The sequence below is a fragment of the Gadus chalcogrammus genome, chromosome 18 (assembly GCF_026213295.1).
Source record: "Gadus chalcogrammus isolate NIFS_2021 chromosome 18, NIFS_Gcha_1.0, whole genome shotgun sequence".
NCBI lineage: Eukaryota > Metazoa > Chordata > Actinopteri > Gadiformes > Gadidae > Gadus > Gadus chalcogrammus.
This window is the reverse complement of record NC_079429.1, coordinates 8,661,936-8,680,308: the sequence shown is the minus strand read 5'-3', so window position 1 is coordinate 8,680,308 and position 18,373 is coordinate 8,661,936. Positions and strand designations below refer to the sequence as shown.

General features: G+C 48.3%; 1 protein-coding gene across 1 annotated transcript in view; it reads left to right on the top strand.

Annotated features, from left to right (window-relative positions):
• The first annotated feature begins 1,571 nt into the window (after positions 1 to 1,571).
• LOC130371807 (disks large homolog 5-like) overlaps positions 1,572 to 18,373 on the top strand; it is a 36,823-nt gene continuing 20,021 nt past the window's right edge. Inside the window, 8 exon segments of the mRNA XM_056577674.1 lie at positions 1,572 to 2,283; positions 7,585 to 7,653; positions 8,241 to 8,400; positions 8,844 to 8,987; positions 12,071 to 12,254; positions 14,114 to 14,370; positions 15,588 to 15,900; positions 17,099 to 17,329. Of these exon segments, the coding sequence (XP_056433649.1) occupies positions 1,914 to 2,283; positions 7,585 to 7,653; positions 8,241 to 8,400; positions 8,844 to 8,987; positions 12,071 to 12,254; positions 14,114 to 14,370; positions 15,588 to 15,900; positions 17,099 to 17,329 (1,728 nt within the window). The 5' untranslated portion in view covers positions 1,572 to 1,913.

Below are 18,373 nucleotides of genomic sequence, written 5' to 3'. Positions count from 1 at the left end.
CTTGCACGCTCTCCCCCCCCTCTTCTTTCTCATACAATTCTCTTCATCGTCTCTGTCTTGCACTCTCTCGCTCCACTCTTCTCCCCCGCTACAATACTCTTTATCTCCTACTCGTCTCCCCCATTCCTCTTCTCCCACTCCTCCTTTCCCGCCATCCTTTCTGCCTCCCCTCTCTCAGACTATCTCCTCCCTCCCTCCCTCCCTCCTCCCTGTCTCACTTTTCTCTCCTCACTCCCTTCTCGCATCTCTCTCTCCATTTCCCCCCTCTCCTCTCCATCACAAATGTCATTTGAGATGGGTTGATATCCACCAATCATTTAAAAACCATGATATGCTGTTATAGGAGTATGAAAGAAACCATGGTGGTTCACTGGTTCAACTTCTAGTGTGTTGAATATGGTTTTATAAAATCAAAAACGGATAAAAAAACTAAGCAAGGGAGTTCATTTCAAAGAAAAATAAAGATATTATCTCTGGTTACATGAAATGGATATTTCCTCTTATCTGTAAACCCAGATTTGACATATAACTCATCACAACAGACACTGACTTATATATTGTGACAATCAAGTAAAGCTGTGCTGTGGAATGTGTGTCTAAGGCGACATTTGGTTGACCAAGGAACTAATCCTGCTTTAAACTTCATGAGCGCATGCAAATTACAAAACCATGGATTAGATGGACAGATATAACGGGATTCGTGCAGCAGATAGCACCACTATCCTCTTCTTACCTCCGCATAGCAATGCATGCATGTGTCCATGGGTATGCTTATGGGATATTCATACATTTGCCTTGTAAAGCAAGCATAGCATTTAATAGCATTTATAGCAAATTAATCTTATATAACATCTTAATAACTGGTTTAAGGCCACCTTGCTTTTATTTGGCCTGACAAAGCTCTCTTCAAACATTGTTTTAAAAAGGTGCTCTACAAATATTGTTTTTAATTATTATAAATAAAGCTATTTGACATATCTACATTTTTCTACATCTCTTGGGTCTGTTAAACCATTCTTAGGGGCTAGTCGTGTAATGTTTTCTTCTATGGTCCAACCCAGCCAGTTTCGTGTGTGAATCCCATAGTCAGCAGATGTAACGTCATCTTCCTTTGGGATCTGATGGATTAATATATAGAGCAGAAGAAAAGCTTACAGTGCAGCACTCAGACGTGGAAGAGGACATTGTGCTGTGTTAATTTGTTCTTACCAGGTTCATCGGCTACAAGCATTTCCATGTTTAGAAATAATGAAAAAAATATTTATCCTAAAGCAATTTATTCAAAAGAAAATGAATTCATCCCATTATTATATCCGTTTGTAGGATCCTAGCCTACATTTAGTCGTAGTCTAGGAATAATGAACTCAACGACTTAAGAACAACCAATGCATAATAACATGTAAAAGTGTTCTTACATAAATATAATATTGATTTACTAACCTAAAGTTTTTGTAGATAAACCAGGTGCGATACGCTCAACGATACGCCCCCTTTTACCTTACATGGCCATTGCACGGAGATCGGATTGGTCGAAAGCTACAGCTGCTGGAATACTATTGGTTGGGAGCTACAGCTGCTAAAATAGTGAGCCATGGCGGAGTTTGTAGGCACACAGAAAAGACTACCAAAGAGTTGGTACAGTTTGCAACATGTAGGAAAAACTTAATTCAAAAGGAAGGTCGTTTTCTTTGGGGGAAATGTAAAGAGGACCGCTTCAACGCTGAGCGTCTACGCCAGGAGGACTAACAGTAGGACTAAACACGCTCACGGAAAATGTATTGCCATTTCTTAGTTCAGCCAGCGTTTGGCAACAAATATGGCTACTTGTGTCTGCTGCGCTTCGCGTTGAAAACCATCCCAGAAAGGCTTTGCAGCTCGTTCTCACGGACTTCCAGCACTCCCGAGTGAACTTTATGCTCGGGAAGAATTTGATCACGCATTTGTTTCTCAGCGACCAGCTCCTGACGCGAGAGAAGCGGGCTGAAATGGAGTCCAAACACAAGGAGTTGTTGGAGAAATGTTACCAGAACTTAATGGAGTCAATAACCGATGCAGACGCTGTGGTGGGTGTTTTGGCACATTCTGGCACTCTCAGCCAATCGGAACGCTACGAATTGGAGCACAACTGTACCTCAAACTCGGAGAAGGTAGACCTTCTCTTGAAGATGCTGATAAGTAAAGAGAGAGACCATTTCCGAGATCTGTGCACGGCTCTGGAGAAGACCCACCCTCACCTGAGTTCTGTTCTGTTTAATGGCACTGGACCTGTCGATCACAGTTCTGGTGAGAAGCAGTCCTTTTTTATTTAATTGCATGACATAATCGTATGCATGACATCTTGTATAGCCATTTAATCGGCAAGTCATTGCTGCGAAACCAGTTCTATCTTTTGACTTGATTCAGTTTCATTTTTCATCCACACATGCTTTCATTCCCCTCTGATCTTGCCCCATCTTTCCCAACATTGACAAATGGGACACCTTGATAAAGAGCTGCGCCTCCCTTTAGGCAAGGTGTGTGTGTGTGTGTGTGTGTGTGTGTGTGTGTGTGTGTGTGTGTGTGTGTGTGTGTGTGTGTGTGTGTGTGTGTGTGTGTGTGTGTGTGTGTGTGTGTGTGTGTGTGTGTGTGTGAAATCATGTGACTTAATGCCAATTTGAACTCACTCCTGTGTTTTCTCCTTTTCGCTAGAAGCACAGGCGTGTTTTTTGTGTTAAACATATTTAGGCTAATGGATTAAACAGGGAACTCAATTTGGTGTACGTTTGCTTTGAGCTGAACGATGGGGGTGCTACCATAACCACAGTTGTAAACCATTTCTAGCACAGTATTACTGTATTGTTTACTAAAAGTATGACTAGTCTTTTCAAATGGTTCAGGGAAAAGCAAAAGATAGAAAAACGTTTCGGTGTACACTGTGTGAAGAGTCTGTTTGAGTGTCGGTTTTCACCATCATTCTTCTTCTCAAGCCGGAGTTAGCCAGCGGGGTTAGAGTACATTGTGGCATAACTTTTTGATACAGTTTTTACAAAAGGTTCAAGATAACCAGAGAAGACTGAGGAAATACATAACAAAGGTGTGTGTGTGTGTGTGTGTGTGTGTGTGTGTGTGTGTGTGTGTGTGTGTGTGTGTGTGTGTGTGTGTGTGTGTGTGTGTGTGTGTGTGTGTGTGTGTGTGTGTGTGTGTGTGTGTGTCACCCTCGAGGGGGGGGAGAATTCTATTTTGGGTTGTTTACTCCACCCCACATTGGCTGTAATTTGGGGGTACTGTTTCTTCTCTGTTCATGAAAGTGGCTCGTCCCTTTCCCATACAGTCCTTTTGGATGGGTTCGATAACCCTGCCTCTCGTTGTCTACCCTGCCACGACTCAGAGGTCTGAGTTGCTCCTTCTTTATCCGTACTCCTCCAATGACACATCCTCAATTCAAATTTTTACGACACTCAATCACAATGTCAATAATTGTGCCACACACAATATAGCATGTGTCCGGCTCAGTACATTTGTCAAAATACTCCTGCTGTACAATTTTTATCCCACCCACTTGTGTTAGCAATGTTGGCAATACAGTTGTAATAACTGTATTGTCCACATTAGGTGGTGGATTACCTTTTGCTTCACATGGCATATCCCATACACACATTCACACTTTACACATGGACACCAAGAGAGACCCAACATTATGAAGCAGCATTATGGTGCACTGGTCACTGGTGTAGTGCTAAACTACACTTCCACGCACTACATTTGCATATTAAAAGCCAGATTTACATGGCTAGTTTGTGTTGGCATCGGCCTCGCCTCCATGCCATGCAGTCACGTCACCATCATCCATTAGCTGACAGTTTCCAGCAGTTCTGCCCTGCCTCTTCTTGGGTCAGTAGTCAATATCTGGCCTTTTTTGTAACATTATCATAAACCATAAAAACTGCAGCATGAACGTTAGTCAATGTTTAACTTTTGAACCTAGTTACTTTCAACCTCACTTCTAACGGGTTATTAATTGGCAGCATTGTTTTCCCTCTTCCCGTTGAAACGGAAAGCAATGTGAATATATGTATATCTAGGCATGTTCTTGTATAGGTGTACCTCCTGTATGATCTGAGCATGCTTCATATCTGAGCAGGCTTTTATCGTGTCGACGTGATGTGGTGCAGTCTACTTGGCGCAGTCCACCATGGCTTGTGAAGCTTCCTCCAGGGCTGAGCTGGTGTTACAACAGGGCATGTACACCGCCGCCGCCAGACCCGACAGACTGGTTCCTCCACTGCTCCCTCTCGGCATTGTAACGAGGGCCTTGTCTTCAAGACAACAGTAGCTTGATTTAGCCAGCGTGCCTCCTCAGCCCTCCGCCTCTGTGTGTCATAACCAGCTACTCCCCAGGTGACACCTAGCCTGGTCCTACCAGACTCTCGTACTTCATTTCATTTGTACAGAGAGTCTGGACCTACTCAATTGACAAACGTTCACTCACTTGAAGGCGGGTGTCTGTTGAAGTTTAAAACTATTGGATTTGCCCAGTGCCACTCTGGATCTGCCATAACCAATCGCTAACGTTTGGCCGGGAATCACTTTGCGCGCAGGCTGTAAACAAACCAAACACCGTGCGTGAAGATGTCCGTCAACGAAAGCTGACTTTAATGTCATTGTTCTCAGTCACTCCCTCTGTTCGCTGATTGGACGCAGAAAATGTAGACTGAGATAACCCACTAACATAACGCAGACCCAGCTATTACTGAAGGGAAATTCAAATTGAGAGGAAGTACTTAGGCGGGCGGAGCCAGGCTAGGTGACACCAACCTGGTTCTGTGGAAAGGGGCTAGAGTTTGACAGTTGGTCAACTTTCAAAGTTCAACCTGTATGGACCGGTCGCGTCACACGACGGGAGAAGTTGAGTGAGCAACGCAACTCTCTTTCTCAGATGAAGTTTCAGGATGAGACACTTACACGCACGCACGCACGTACACACAAACGGTCACAGACATGGGAAGCTGATTCATGTCATGTTGAATAACTCGTGTTTGACAGGGGAGAGCTGGTTGAAGTCATCGGTCTTGGTTTTCGTAAAAAAATAAAATTATGCCTTTTCGTATGTATTGACCGTAACCCGAAAGCTTGTAAGTAGTTACTAGCTGTCGAAGAATTCAGAGCAATGGCAAGCTGAGGAGATACATCAGAAGGGTGTTGGTCATGCCTCACTCGTGGTCAGTTCATGCCTGCTTCATGTGCCGCAGATACATGACTACACCTTTCGGATTACAAACAAACAAAACAAGCTTCATCCTAGATTTTCTTTTCTGAATGAGGGAGAGAGAGTTTCAAAGAAATCATGGAATGAATCTTTAAACGACCTAACTCTCAGATTAAAAGGGACTCTGGCGCTATAACCTCCACACAGCGGTTGCCGGCAGTCCTCAGTAGAGTTTGCTTTGGCCGGCCTCAAAGGAAGGCCTAATCAGTCACCTCTGTCTGCGCAGTGACTTTTTAATGTTGGCTTTGGAATTTCCTTTTACTAACTGCCCTTTGCAAGTTAGCACTTAATTTTTTTCGGCGTGATTCATCGCTACGACACTAAATGCAGTAACGTCTTGTGCGTCCTTCTAATTCAACTCATTAGCAGCCGGCATTGGGTGACCCGGTTGGTTCAACGACAGCCGCAGGCTTGTCTCTTATTTATTATGGAGAGGAGCCGCGAAGGCGGTGTCACTCAGCAGGTGTGACGTCATCCGCTTGAGGCTCCGCTGCGCTGCTGTTTCTGGCTGCACGCCGGACAAGAAAAAACAGTTTCCCCCCAGCCAAGGCCTGTCTTTCCTCTTGAACTGGTCTCTCAGACCGTCTGCAAAACAAGCTTATCATTTCCGAAGGCGAGAGGAGGTGTGTCTGTCACACCGGTTAATCGCCTAGGTTAGAAAAATAGGAAATGCCCTGTTGTCATAGCGTTGCGCCAAAACTCAAGTCTACAAGTCTGGAGTCTGCAGCATTGCACAGCCTGCTGACTGGCGCTAAAGCGATCAGCAACCCCTACCCCCCGCCCCCATAGTGACATGGGTGAGCCGAGTGTGTGAGAGGGGAGAGGGAGCGAGGCGGCCCACCACAGCTCAGCCCCAGGTCCCATGACTTCCAGGAAAGTAGGGAGAGCGGGCCACGGCGTGGCGAACCTCTCGGCCCATTGTGACACACGGCGTCTCTCTGCTCAAACAAGACCCATGGGAAACTTAAGCCCGGGCCAGAACAAAGAGGGCTTGATCCATGGGATGCCACGGTTCCTGAGGCACATCACTCTCTCTCCCCCTCTTTTTTTTCTTTTTCTTTTTTTCCTTCTTTCAGCCCCGCAACGATGGGAAAGCAATGGAGGGGCAAGCCATTTTAGCTGGGTTCCCTCCAGTTTTAATCAAACACACAGTCTCCCCCTTTTTTTTTTTTTTTTTTTTGGTAGCTTGCTGGAACACTGCCAGCATGGGATTGATTTAGGAGTGTTGAGATGCTGGTAAATGGGATCGTTTGTCATGGTGCTGTTTATTTTTTTTTGTAGGTGGTGCGTCAGGACTTATATCAAGGGTGGGAGTTTGTGATTTAACCGGGCGGATCAGCTGGTGTGTGTGTGTGTGTGTGTGTGTGTGTGTGTGTGTGTGTGTGTGTGTGTGTGTGTGTGTGTGTGTGTGTGTGTGTGTGTGTGTGTGTGTGTGTGTGTGTGTGTGTGTGCACACGGTTTTCCGGATGGAAACCGGCGTCTTGTTTAGACTCTTCATCCCGTATTCGTAGTACCCTGGGTCCACACCATAAAGGAGTTCAAGCATTGACACCCTTCCTTTTTCATTTGATCTCCTGAAATTCATGGCTACAATTGATGGACCGGAACAAGTAAAAAGCATCCCAGAAACAGTTGTTTTCCTCTCCAGATTGTGATGCTTGGCACAGTGTGTAGCGATGCGTGCTCTCATCACTCATATTTTTGGGTTATTTTTCTTCCCCTGTTCTGGTTTCATCCTTGCTGTAATTCCTGAACAGTTAATCGTGTATTAGGCGACAAAAGAAAGAGGGGCTTCCAGAAGGGGGGTGGTGGGTGCTGGTGGTGGTGGTGGTGGTGGTGTAGAAGCAGGGGGGGGGGGGGGGGGGGGTCAGTGGTGGTGGGAGTGTGTGGCGTTGTCAGCGGAGATGAAAAGAAGCACCTCTTGGACTGGCCTGACTCTTCTGGGGGCCCCAGACCGGCTACGTTTACGCCGCCCTGCCTGCTGATAATTAGCCACACACTGCAGCCAGGGCCCACGGGGCTGTCATCCCTGGGTCGCTGAGGGGGAGGGAGGGAGGGAGGGATGGAGGGGATGGAGGAGATGGAGGGGAAAGTCCCACCTTTTATTATTCCCCTGGACCGGCCCTCTTTGACTGCCGGGCTAAATCCTCCCCTTGCGTAACCCTAGCCACTCGCTGCTGCCTTGATGTGCCACTACAATGCCAGAGGTACTCGCTGGTCTGTAATTCAGGAGTCACTTGTTTTGCCGACTTGGTGACTGACTTTGATGTTTTTGTGTTCTCCCCTCTCACCCCCCCCCCCCGCCCGCCCCCCCCCCCCCCAAAATCCCCCTTCTCCAGGCTCCACCTACAGTGTCTTGTCCACAATGCCGTCGGACTCGGAGAGCAGTAGCTCCCTCAGCAGCCTGGGTGAGTGTCCCTGTCACGGAAACCACCGGTCGCCGTTTATAAGTTAATAAAGTACGATATTAAAGCAAGCATTTCCCAGTTACCACATTCCCATTCGCTCTCACGAGAAGTTATGCTGACGATGCTTTTGCAATGATTAAACTGATTCCTCACGGCATGGTGATGACATTTGCGGTGAAATACACTCCCTTTTTGTTTGTTTAGCAAAAATGTTCAGGGTAAGGGTTTGGTTTGCGCACGTCGCAATCGTGGGGCAATTCTGCATGTTTTTGCAGAAAACATGACGACGGCTTTTAAGAAAAACAAGACACGGTTGCACTACACATATGGCTTCTAACCAAGGCTAATTTGCGACCACTCTGCACGTACTGACACGTAACTCAGACAAAGCCAAGCCCGGGACAGTCTTGTCTTTTACATGCGACGAGATCCTAAGACGACGAGACGCCTCCATGCGATTGAAGCCTTGAGTGAGTAGCGAGGAGGCTGTACCCCTCCCCAACACCCTCCAACCCCCCCACCCCCCCCACACACACACCCTCCTTGCCCCAGTGACGTGCTGACACCCGCAGGTACGCCCACCCCAGCCTCCTCGCCGCCGCCCAGCCACACGGAGATCCACGGCGTCCTCACGCGGGAGAACATGGAGACGGTGCTGTTCCAGCTGAAGCAAGTGACCCGGGAGCGGGATGACCTGCGCAAGAGGCTGGCCCTCTCCTCGCCCGGGACCACCTTTGACGACTGCAGGTACCGTACCGGAACTCGCCTGTCTTTGTTGTTTTGACTCTTTTGCTTGTTTTTCTTGGAAGAGGATCTGCCGCGAAAGAAAGAAAAGTTTTGTGGGAACGCACCGTGACCCCAATTCTACCCTGAAATGGGTCGAGGCACTCCTGCCCACTGAAGTTTTTAAGAGCAGCTAAAAGAGAGAAAGCCTAAGTGGTTGGAGGAAGTGTTCCCCGAGTGTGTTCCACTCTAAAACAAGGGAAGGGGGTTGGAGGTTAAACAGGTCATTTTAATGGCTCCCCTCTTCTCCTTTCCCCTACTCCCAGCTGAGCGTGCTTTTATCGCCGCTACGCTTCCATCTCTCTCCCCTTGTGGCCTCCTGAAATCTTCAATTGTTTTTGTTTGTTCTTAAAAACACATTGCCCTGTTTTTGACCCACTCTTCCCTCCCGTCGTCCTCGGGTCCAGACCCCACTCCAGGTCGGGCCAGGACTACGAACGCCTCAAGATGCAGTGCATGAAGGCCATGGCGGACCTGCAGTCCCTTCAGAACCAGCACAGCTCCACCCTCAAGAGATGTGAGGAGGCCGTGAAGAAGGCAGATTTCTACCAGTGAGTAGAAGGAGAAGATTCTTTATTTGCCTTTGCACATTAAGTAAAAGTGCTAAACACGAAAGTGATCTCTGCATTCAACCCATCACTAGGTGCAGTGGGCAGCGCCCATATTATTATTTAAGGGGGATAAAAAGCTACCGCAGATGCGAATGCAATAGCTTCCTGAATTCTTTATTGGCTAAGCCCTGTTGTTGTTTTCGTGCCTCTGTTGTTGTTGCATCTCACTTGTGTTCACGTTCAACGGTAGCCCGCGGGAGTTTAACCTGGATCTGGTTCTCCCCTGTAGAGATCAGATTTCCCAATACTGCCGTGGAAGGAGAAGCCTTTGTGCAGGTCCATTGGTTCATTTTATTCACCGGTCGTCAAAACAAAACTGTGCCACAATAATTGTCTGTTTCATCACCAACCAAAAACCGATAAAGCAGCCCTTGGCACTGGCCTAAGTACAGTCCCAGCTGTCCCTTGAACCAACACACACGGCACAGATGAGCAAATTTGTCTCGGCCTCTTCTGTTAATTTCCACTGCGTCACATGGTGACTCGTCCTGATGTTTGATACATACAGCAAGTTATTCTTTGCAGCTTCTAGAAGAAACCCAAGACACGATTCTCATTGGCCGTCAGCCCTTTCATTCAAAGATATGTAGCCCTAGCTCCGGCGTGACGTGGGTAAATCCGGTTTATTCTTATATCAACATTCTGAGGTTTATTCATTGCGCTGGTATACATAAATTATTTCATAAATCAAGTTTTTTCAGCATGCGCCTGTTCTTCTCAAAGTAGAGTCATTCGTTCTTGCTTGTCAATCAAGTCCTCTTTCTCATAAGCAGGCGGGCCGTGACAGTAATCAACGCCAGGTCCCAGCTTTTCCCTAGTACACGGAAAGGCTGGATCTGCGAGATTAAAACCAACGGACAGAAACGCACTTGCCCCCCTTGTAAGTCTGCTCCTGTCCAATCCTGAAGGTGTGGGAGGGGGCAGCATCCGACGTGATGGCGTGCTCCATAATCATCATTAGCTCGCCGACAGCGGGCACGCCACGCCACACTCCGCGAGAGGCATCTGTGCTACTAATGCCGCCGACCTTCGCCGACCCGCTATCAATGCTACTATCACTCAAGAGCAGGCGTTAGCGCGGTTTAGCCGCGGCCTCTGCCCTCTGCTCCCTGCAGAGGAGCCCACCAAACAGCTGGCGGCCACGCAGACACACAGACGCGAGAGGATTATTACAATGGTTTAAGCCTCTCACCCCTCCACCGCCCTGCCGGTACATCTCAGGAATTAGAAAAAAGTGTTTATTCGCCGTTTGCCGCCCTCTCGCTCTCGCTCGCTCTCTCTTCCCCCCCCCCCCCCGGTATGCTGTTGGTGCCTTCCCATTCACTTCAAAGCACCGTTCTCTGTGAGTTTCTCGAATCATGTGCATTGCCCGCCGGCTGGAACATATTCCGGATGGTACATTTAAACAAACGCACTACTCTTTCGCCCATCCTCTCGAAGTCATGTGACACCATTTGTTCGTTTGTGGTCGCTGTGGGTGATATGTGACGCCGCCACGTGCTAACTCTGGGTACAACCTACAGGATGGAGTTTCTAGGTTTCAGTCTATACAATGCCGCCATCGCTGTGGAAACTAGGGCCCGACCGATATTGATTTTTGAGTGCCGATGCCGATTATTTTCAGAGAAAAATTACGATTACGATTTAATCGGCCGATTTAAAAAAAAAAAACAACAAAAAAAAAAAAAAAAAAAAACACAAACATAGTTTTTGATACCTTAAATATACTTTAAACACTTTTGACGAATATGTGAATTGAATGCAGAACCTTTGAGTGTTTGAGAATACATTTACAGTCAAAAATGAGTGTAATGTAAAATGTAAAATAAATAACTAACTCCCAATGTGCTGCGCTCGTAAGCAGTGACTAACACGTGCGTGCTGAGCATTATGGTCTCACCGTTAGAGTCTACAGTATAACAAATTAACATGGCCTGGGACCTAAAGAAAAACAGGCACAACATGCTCCAACAACGCGTCTTGTGGTCATTGGTGAGGTGAGCGCGCAGCTGCCTGAGCGAGCGTGCTTTCATGCTGTACGGTAAAATTCAATCTCCTCTTTTTTACTCCAGCTAAAGTTGTTAGTTAGCAAGGCGAGTAGGAGCGCAATCTGCAGGATACTAAGCGCAATAACATTTAAAAAAAATAAATAATAATAAAAAAAAATCGGTTGTAATCGGCGTCTTTTTGGCCGATGCCGCTTATTTTTTCAAAAATGCTATAATCGGCCGATTAAATCGGCAGGCCGATGAATCGGTCGGGCCCTAGTGGAAACGTACAGACTTTCCATGCTGCTATCCCTTGGTGAAACAAAATCATGTTGTCTCCTATAAAAACATATAGTCATGGAAGTATGTCATGCTCAGGACCATGATCTTTATGGACTGATGGAACATTTTATATTTACACGAGTTATAAAACCCACATATTTGCATTTGATTGTTGATCAGCTTGGTCACAAGTAACTGTACTCAGGACCTATATTGTTTAAAGCGGTCTAAATTCAGCTGACGGGAACTTGGACACAGAGGAGATAAATACAGACACAGATACTCTCCCCAGTTTGCCGCATACGCAATGAATGGAAGTGACCGGCCCATGAGCATAAAGTCCCACAAGAGGACTATATCGCGCGCGTACACTGTTTTGGCAAACCCTCTCAGCATGATTAATAGTCCATACTGACAGAATGCGTCGTCCCCATGCAGAATGAAGGCCTTTTTTTATGCTGAATGAATGTTTTTTTTTTTTTTTTCATTTTGTGCCTCAATGATGCGGTGCTCCGTTAAACTAGCCACTTGTTGACAACAGGTACGATTATATAACTACATATTCTGGCACCGTAAGCCTTCTCGCTCAGGGTAGTGCGTACAACATGCATTGCTGTTTTCTGTTCAGCTCTGCCAGTGTTGGATCGTTGCCTCTACCCCCCCCCCCCCCCCCCCCCCCCCCCCGCCCTCTCCTACCCCTGCTTCAGTCGGGCGTCAGCCCCCTCTGGCTAACTCTTTCCCCCCTCCCCGCAGCACACTGCACGGCCGGCTGGCGAGCGAGCAGGCCCAGCTGAAGGAGGAGACGGAGGCGCTGCGGCTGGACAACATGCAGCTGCTGCGGGAGCACGGCCACAGCACGCAGGCCTGCGACGAGCTGCGGCGGCTGCGGCAGGGCGACCTGCGGGACGCCGCCGACATGAGGACGCTGCACCAGCAGGTAACGCGGGCCGACGACGGCGTCCATCCACGGCCCCACTAAAGTGTGTGTGTGTGTGTGTGTGTGTGTGTGTGTGTGTGTGTGTGTGTGTGTGTGTGTGTGTGTGTGTGTGTGTGTGTGTGTGTGTGTGTGTGTGTGTGTGTGTGTGTGTGTGTGTGTGTGTGTGTGTGGGGTTCCTCCAAACACACACACACACAGGCTGCACTCTCCCTGGAGATGCTCTCAGCCCGCTGCTGGATGCTGACGTTCGAGACAGAAGGGCATTTATTATTTGCCTGGTCCGCCGTCATTACTTCCGTGAGGGTGGCTCTCTGCCAGACGGATCGGGGTCAGACCGCCTCCCCTCTCCCACGGGTCGGAGCTCCCTTTTTCTTTTTTTTTTACATTTTACGTATGCCCTATTCTCGCATCGACCGCCGTCCATCCAACTCCTGCCGCACTCCGGGTCAGACTTTTTGATTTAATGCCTTATTGTGGAACCGCACCTACGTCTACGTATGCATCAGTGCTCCCAGACTACATTGTTCATTAAACACTATCATTAGCTGAACTCTGCCTCTTTAGTTAAGTTAAATCTTAAATCTAAAAGGCCTATAGTGAACTATAGGCCTTAAGCAGGTTAATGATGATGATGATCGTAAATAACTTCATTTATATAGCTCTCATCAAGGCCCTCAAAGGGCTTTTCATAAGGGATTGATGCACCTCATCCACTACCACTGAAGGAATGAAACCATCCAATGAGTGACCAAGGTTGGATTTAGGTGTTAAAACCCTGGCTGGGATTCGGGCCAGGGACGGCGTGATTAGCTCCCATACGCTGAGCAGTGCCACGGGCTCATTGGTAGTTGTTTTTCTTTTTAATCCTATTCCACGGGAGTTTGCTCAACGTATATCCAAACCCTCAGAGCAGGCCTTCATGGTCACGTCGGCAGCCGGTCCTAAGGATGCATTCATTCGAGGCGGTATGTGGCTCAGTAGCCAGAGCGTGTTGGCTGGTAACCGGAAGTTTGCTAGTTCAATCCCCAGCTCCTCCTAGCTCTGAATGACGGTGTCCCCGAGCAAGACGCCTCACCCTTTCTGCTCCCGACGCCTTGCAGGGTTGACACCGCCGTTGGTGCCTGAATGTGTGCAAGAAAGGCCGAATGTTTGGCAATATTGTGAAGTGCTTTGAGTGGCCACTGGTTAGAAAAGCGCTTTATAAATGCAGTCCATTTACCATTTTATTGATCAATTTAGGCTTGTATTTGTTTTACTGAACGCGGCACCGCAAGTGAGTGAATGTGGTGTGAAAACGGCCTTGGGTTAAGAGCCTCATCAAACATCAAAGACACTCGTCCGTTTCAATGCGCAAAGTGAGAGGGAGGGCGTTGCCCTGGTGTGATCTTTGCCGGCCACAAAATCCCTATCTCGGTCTAAATGCAGCCCGCGTGATGCCCCGGCACTCTGGCGTACAGCGGTTCCACCCATTACACGAGCACTCTGTTTCACAGACAGCTGGGTAAACAAACACGTGTTATTTATTTATCAGTTGCTTTAATGGAGACCGTCACCGGGGAGCCACGCCGGTCTGATCCACCGAGGAACAATGCGTCTTTTTGAAAAGGAATACTCATAAATATGTAATTGTTCCATTTTGTATTGTCTCTACTTCAAATCTCTTGCATTTTTAATAAAAAGAAAAACGTTGAATCTCGTATCCAAACCTCACTTTTATAAAGACACTTTTAGACCAAACCCATCAAAAGGACTAACAATAAACTTGTCTGATGTCCTCAAACCACAGCGTTTGTTCCACTGCCATCAAACGAAGGGGTGTGCGCGTGTGTTCACGTCTCCCCCCCCCCCCCCCCCTCCAGGTGATGCGCGAGGGCTCGTCGGACGTCCTCAGCAAGCTGTACGACGCCACGGCGGAGAAGCTGGCGGCGGCGCGGCGCGACTACGAGGCGCTGCGCAAGCGCTACGGCGAGCAGACGGCGAGCCACAACGCCGACCTGGGCCGCCTGGCGCAGGCTGACGGGGAGAACCAGCGGCTGCAGGCGCAGCTGGACGCGCTGCTGCAGCAGAGGGACGCCGCCGTGCACCGCCAGCAGCAGTACTCCTCGACCGGGAGGAGGTGGGGCGACACACACACACAGACACAGACACAGACACAGACACACACAGACACACACAGACACACACACACACCCCATGCACATCAGTACAATACATATTCGGCATGCATGCATGCATGCATATACCGATGCTTGCACTCATATGCATGCCTAAATCCATTGCACAATGCATCTGCATGCACACACACATGCCCCAGCACAACACACATGCATGCATCCAAACGCACACGCACTGGAATGCATGCAATAATCTGTAGACCCAAACACGCACACGCACGTACGTACCCAGATTCACCCTCTGATGGAAAAACAACCGCTGTACTGTCGACATGCAGCCAGCCAAAGGGACAGACGGACATACCAACAGAGTAAACGGCAGACGTAAACAAATTCTAATCACTACCAGTCGGGCCCAGACTAAAAAGTTCACTTCATATTAATACAAAGGCTTTAGTGCCAAATTCGAATTGGTCACCTAATCCGAGACAGATGAAGCTTTGTGTCCGGGCAGCTGCCCGTTGGTTTGGAGCGTCGGGGTCCGGGCCCTCATGAGATTAGGAGAAAGTCTGTTCCACTGTTCTCTTTTCTAACAACTCCCCGGTGAAGTGACAATTCTACAATCAAGTCTTGTCATCTTCATTTGTTTCTCTATGTGTCACTTTAGCACTGCTTGAGTCAATGCATGTTAATTAGCACCCCTTATTTAAAAAAAATATTCGTTTTTTTCACTACTTTGGTTGAGAAGCTCTAATAAAACCAAACAGGGAAAGAGGAGGAAACCTGACAATCCCTGAGAAAGATGTTGCCCTTTCGGTGCTTTAGATGTCTGTCCTATCTCTAAGTGCCCATAAAGCATATATAAGTCAGATTCTGGTTATTGAAACGCAAACCTTTTGGAATAATGTTTATGCAATGCATTTATAGTAATAAATTGGCTAGTGCAGATTTCTGAGAAAAAATGGTAGTAGCTATCTAGTTTATTCAGAATGAAACGGTTATCTTGGCTGTGATATAGGTACAATTATGCAATTTTGTTTTGTATGCAATACATGAAAAAGGGGGGTAAATTGGTGAGTATAAACTTTTGACGCTGGGTGGGGCTTGGAGAGAGTACAGCGGGGGGAGGGGCATAACTTAAAAAAGAATCAGCAATACAATTTTTTGTGTGTAGCAAGCTAGCTTGAAATAAATACCCCCCCCCCCCGTCCCGCTCCAGGTACGACACGGTGCAGCAGGAGCTGGCCGCTGCGGCGGCCCAGAACAAGGAGCTGCAGCGGGAGACGGAGCGGCTGCAGGCGGAGGCCACGCGCCTCAAGACCCAGCAGCTGAAGGCGGCCAAGGACTGCGACAAGTACAAGGAGGAGCGGGACTCGGTGTTCAGCGAGTACCGGCTCATCATGAGCGAGCGGGACCAGGTGATCAAGGAGGTGGACAAGCTGCAGACCGGCCTGGAGCTGGCCGAGGCCCGGCTGAAGAACACCTCGTCGGAGAGGCGCGTGGCCGGCGACGAGCTGGAGGCGCTCAGACAGGTGAGCGAGAACACGCCCCGGGTTGAAGCGTGGAGGGGGTCGGTCTGAGAGTTAGGAATGAGACGCAATGACGTAAATAGACGGTATTTATATTGCGCTTTTTTGTAACCAGTGGCCACCCAAAGCGCTTTACAACATTGCTTATCATTCACTAATTCACACACAGACGGAAGCGTCAGCCATGCAAGGCGACAGCATTGGCATCCCCTCGGGGGGTTAGGTGCCTTGCTCAGGGGCACCTTGACACTCACAGCTAGGAGGAACTAGAAACCATGCCGTTACCGGCCAACCCGCTCTACCTCCAGAGCTACTGCCCCCCCGCACAACGTGGTTCGTTGAACAGTTTTTCTTTATTCGTGCGATGGAATCTATACATTCAAGATTTTATTTTGGGAATTTTTTTCCATGAAGTGCTCTGAAATGATTGCTCTTATCTCTGGTACCCTTATTTATATTGCTGCTGTCCCATAGTGTTCTCTTTGACTGAGCTTTGTCCTGTGTCTTTAGAGAGATTGCTCGTCAATTGGAAATACATATCTAATATAAATGTGAAATCTCTCGTGAGATTAAGGAAAGGTTTTGCTCTTGAGACTAAAAAAAAGATTAATGAGGATGGAGGATTACATCCATCGATCTCTGCATCTCAATCATAAAGATGTGCAATCATACAGCAATGGACGCTGCTATTCACCTTCAGGTTTAACAATTCGCAGTATTTGCACTATGGGGGGCTTTCCCCCCCCCATATAAAGTACATTATTAAGTAAGTAAATTATTATTATGCTGTAAACTAACATGGCAATTTAAACACCAGTTAACAGCGTAACATGAAGGGACAGATGATGCAAAAACAGAACAGCGGTTGAAAGACCGCATGCTCTACATTTTTCGTCTCATTTTGATCCAAACGCCTGGGGAGAAAGAGCGGTTTTCAGGCGGAGCTCAACACCACCCTGTCTGCCTCCTTAAACACACTGGCCCCCCGCAAAACACCCTTCACCCTGGTTCACACCTGAGCTTCGTAAACCGAAGCAGACTTCGGTTTACGAAGTCTGCTTGAACGACTCACCAAGAAAACATCACTCAGTGTCCACCATGAAGCGCTATATAAATCTAAATCTATATTATTATTATTAGTATTATTCTCATTATGGTGGGTGACGTGTTCCCGCTCTTCCTCCCCGCCGCGGCGCCACAGGAGCTGGGCTCGGCGCTGGCGGAGCGCGACCGGGCGGTGTGCGAGCGCAACGAGCTGCGGGACAAGTGCTGCCACGAGGCCAAGGACAAGTCGGAGGCCCGGGAGGAGCTGGGCCAGGCCTGCAAGGAGGCGGAGACGGCCCGGGAGGAGCGCGACGTCGCCCGCAAGGAGCGCACCGAGGCCATCGTGCAGCGCGACCAGCTGCTGCGCGAGTACTACCAGGCCCGACAGGTGAGGGGCCCCAACCCCCGGGCCCCCTCCCTGTGGGGGGTCCGAACGCCGGGCTTTGTATATTTAATATTTGATCTAGACTTGTTTTATTTTATTACAGAGAGAGACCCTCCCTAATCCTCTTTTATCCGATCGCGTGTGGGAGTGTAATGATGTGGAGCTCTGCCCGGCGTTTGTCACTGCGTTGGAAGTGGTTAATCTATGGGTGTGGGGGGGGGGGCGTCTGGCAGGCCTGCTGCATTATGTGGGGATTTGGATGACTGTTTGTCCTGTGATGGGCGGCCCTTCAATTACCTGATGGATGTCCAACGGTTCAGGCATTAGGAAATTAGCAGTGATTTGTGGGCGAAGAGAGAGACACACGCACGCGCACGCACAGCTGCTTAGGAATCTAGTAACATTTTTCCATGTAAGGGGTTATACTGGTATTACTTTAATAACTTTGGCACTTTGCAAAGTGAGAGTCTCACCAAAGGGTTGCATGCAAGGCAAGTAATTTTAGCTTCGCTTCAAATGCAGAACTAATAGAAATGTGACCTAATTCACACAACTCAACCCTAATCCAGACCATGACTCTCCTGGACCCAGCAGTTTAGACTCGTCCGTCGAGGGAAGCCTGAGTTTGATGTGCAGCTCCTCCAAATTGATTTATAGTGGTTAGCCACGGTGGGGTGAGATGGGACACTTCCGGCGTCAACTAATTAATCGGAGCCCAAATTAATGTTCACCCCGTTCTGCAAAGGGACGGTCACGGTGGTTGATGAGACATGGACGATTTTGTCCTTGAAGGCGCGTTGTGATTAAAGTTACTGTAGGTAGGTGTTTAGAGGAGTTAGGAGTGCACCTCCCTCCCTCTGTCTCTGCGTTCGTCTGCCATTTGGGAAGTGGTGACCTCACAGACCTGTGAGTGACAGGCAAGCTGCAATCCCCAAACCAATCAGGGAAGAGATGACGTGACACGCCCGCCCCTGTCAGAAACGAGCCAGTATCAGTCTAAAATGGAAATTGACTCGTACAGAGGCAGGCACGGTCAACCAGAACAGA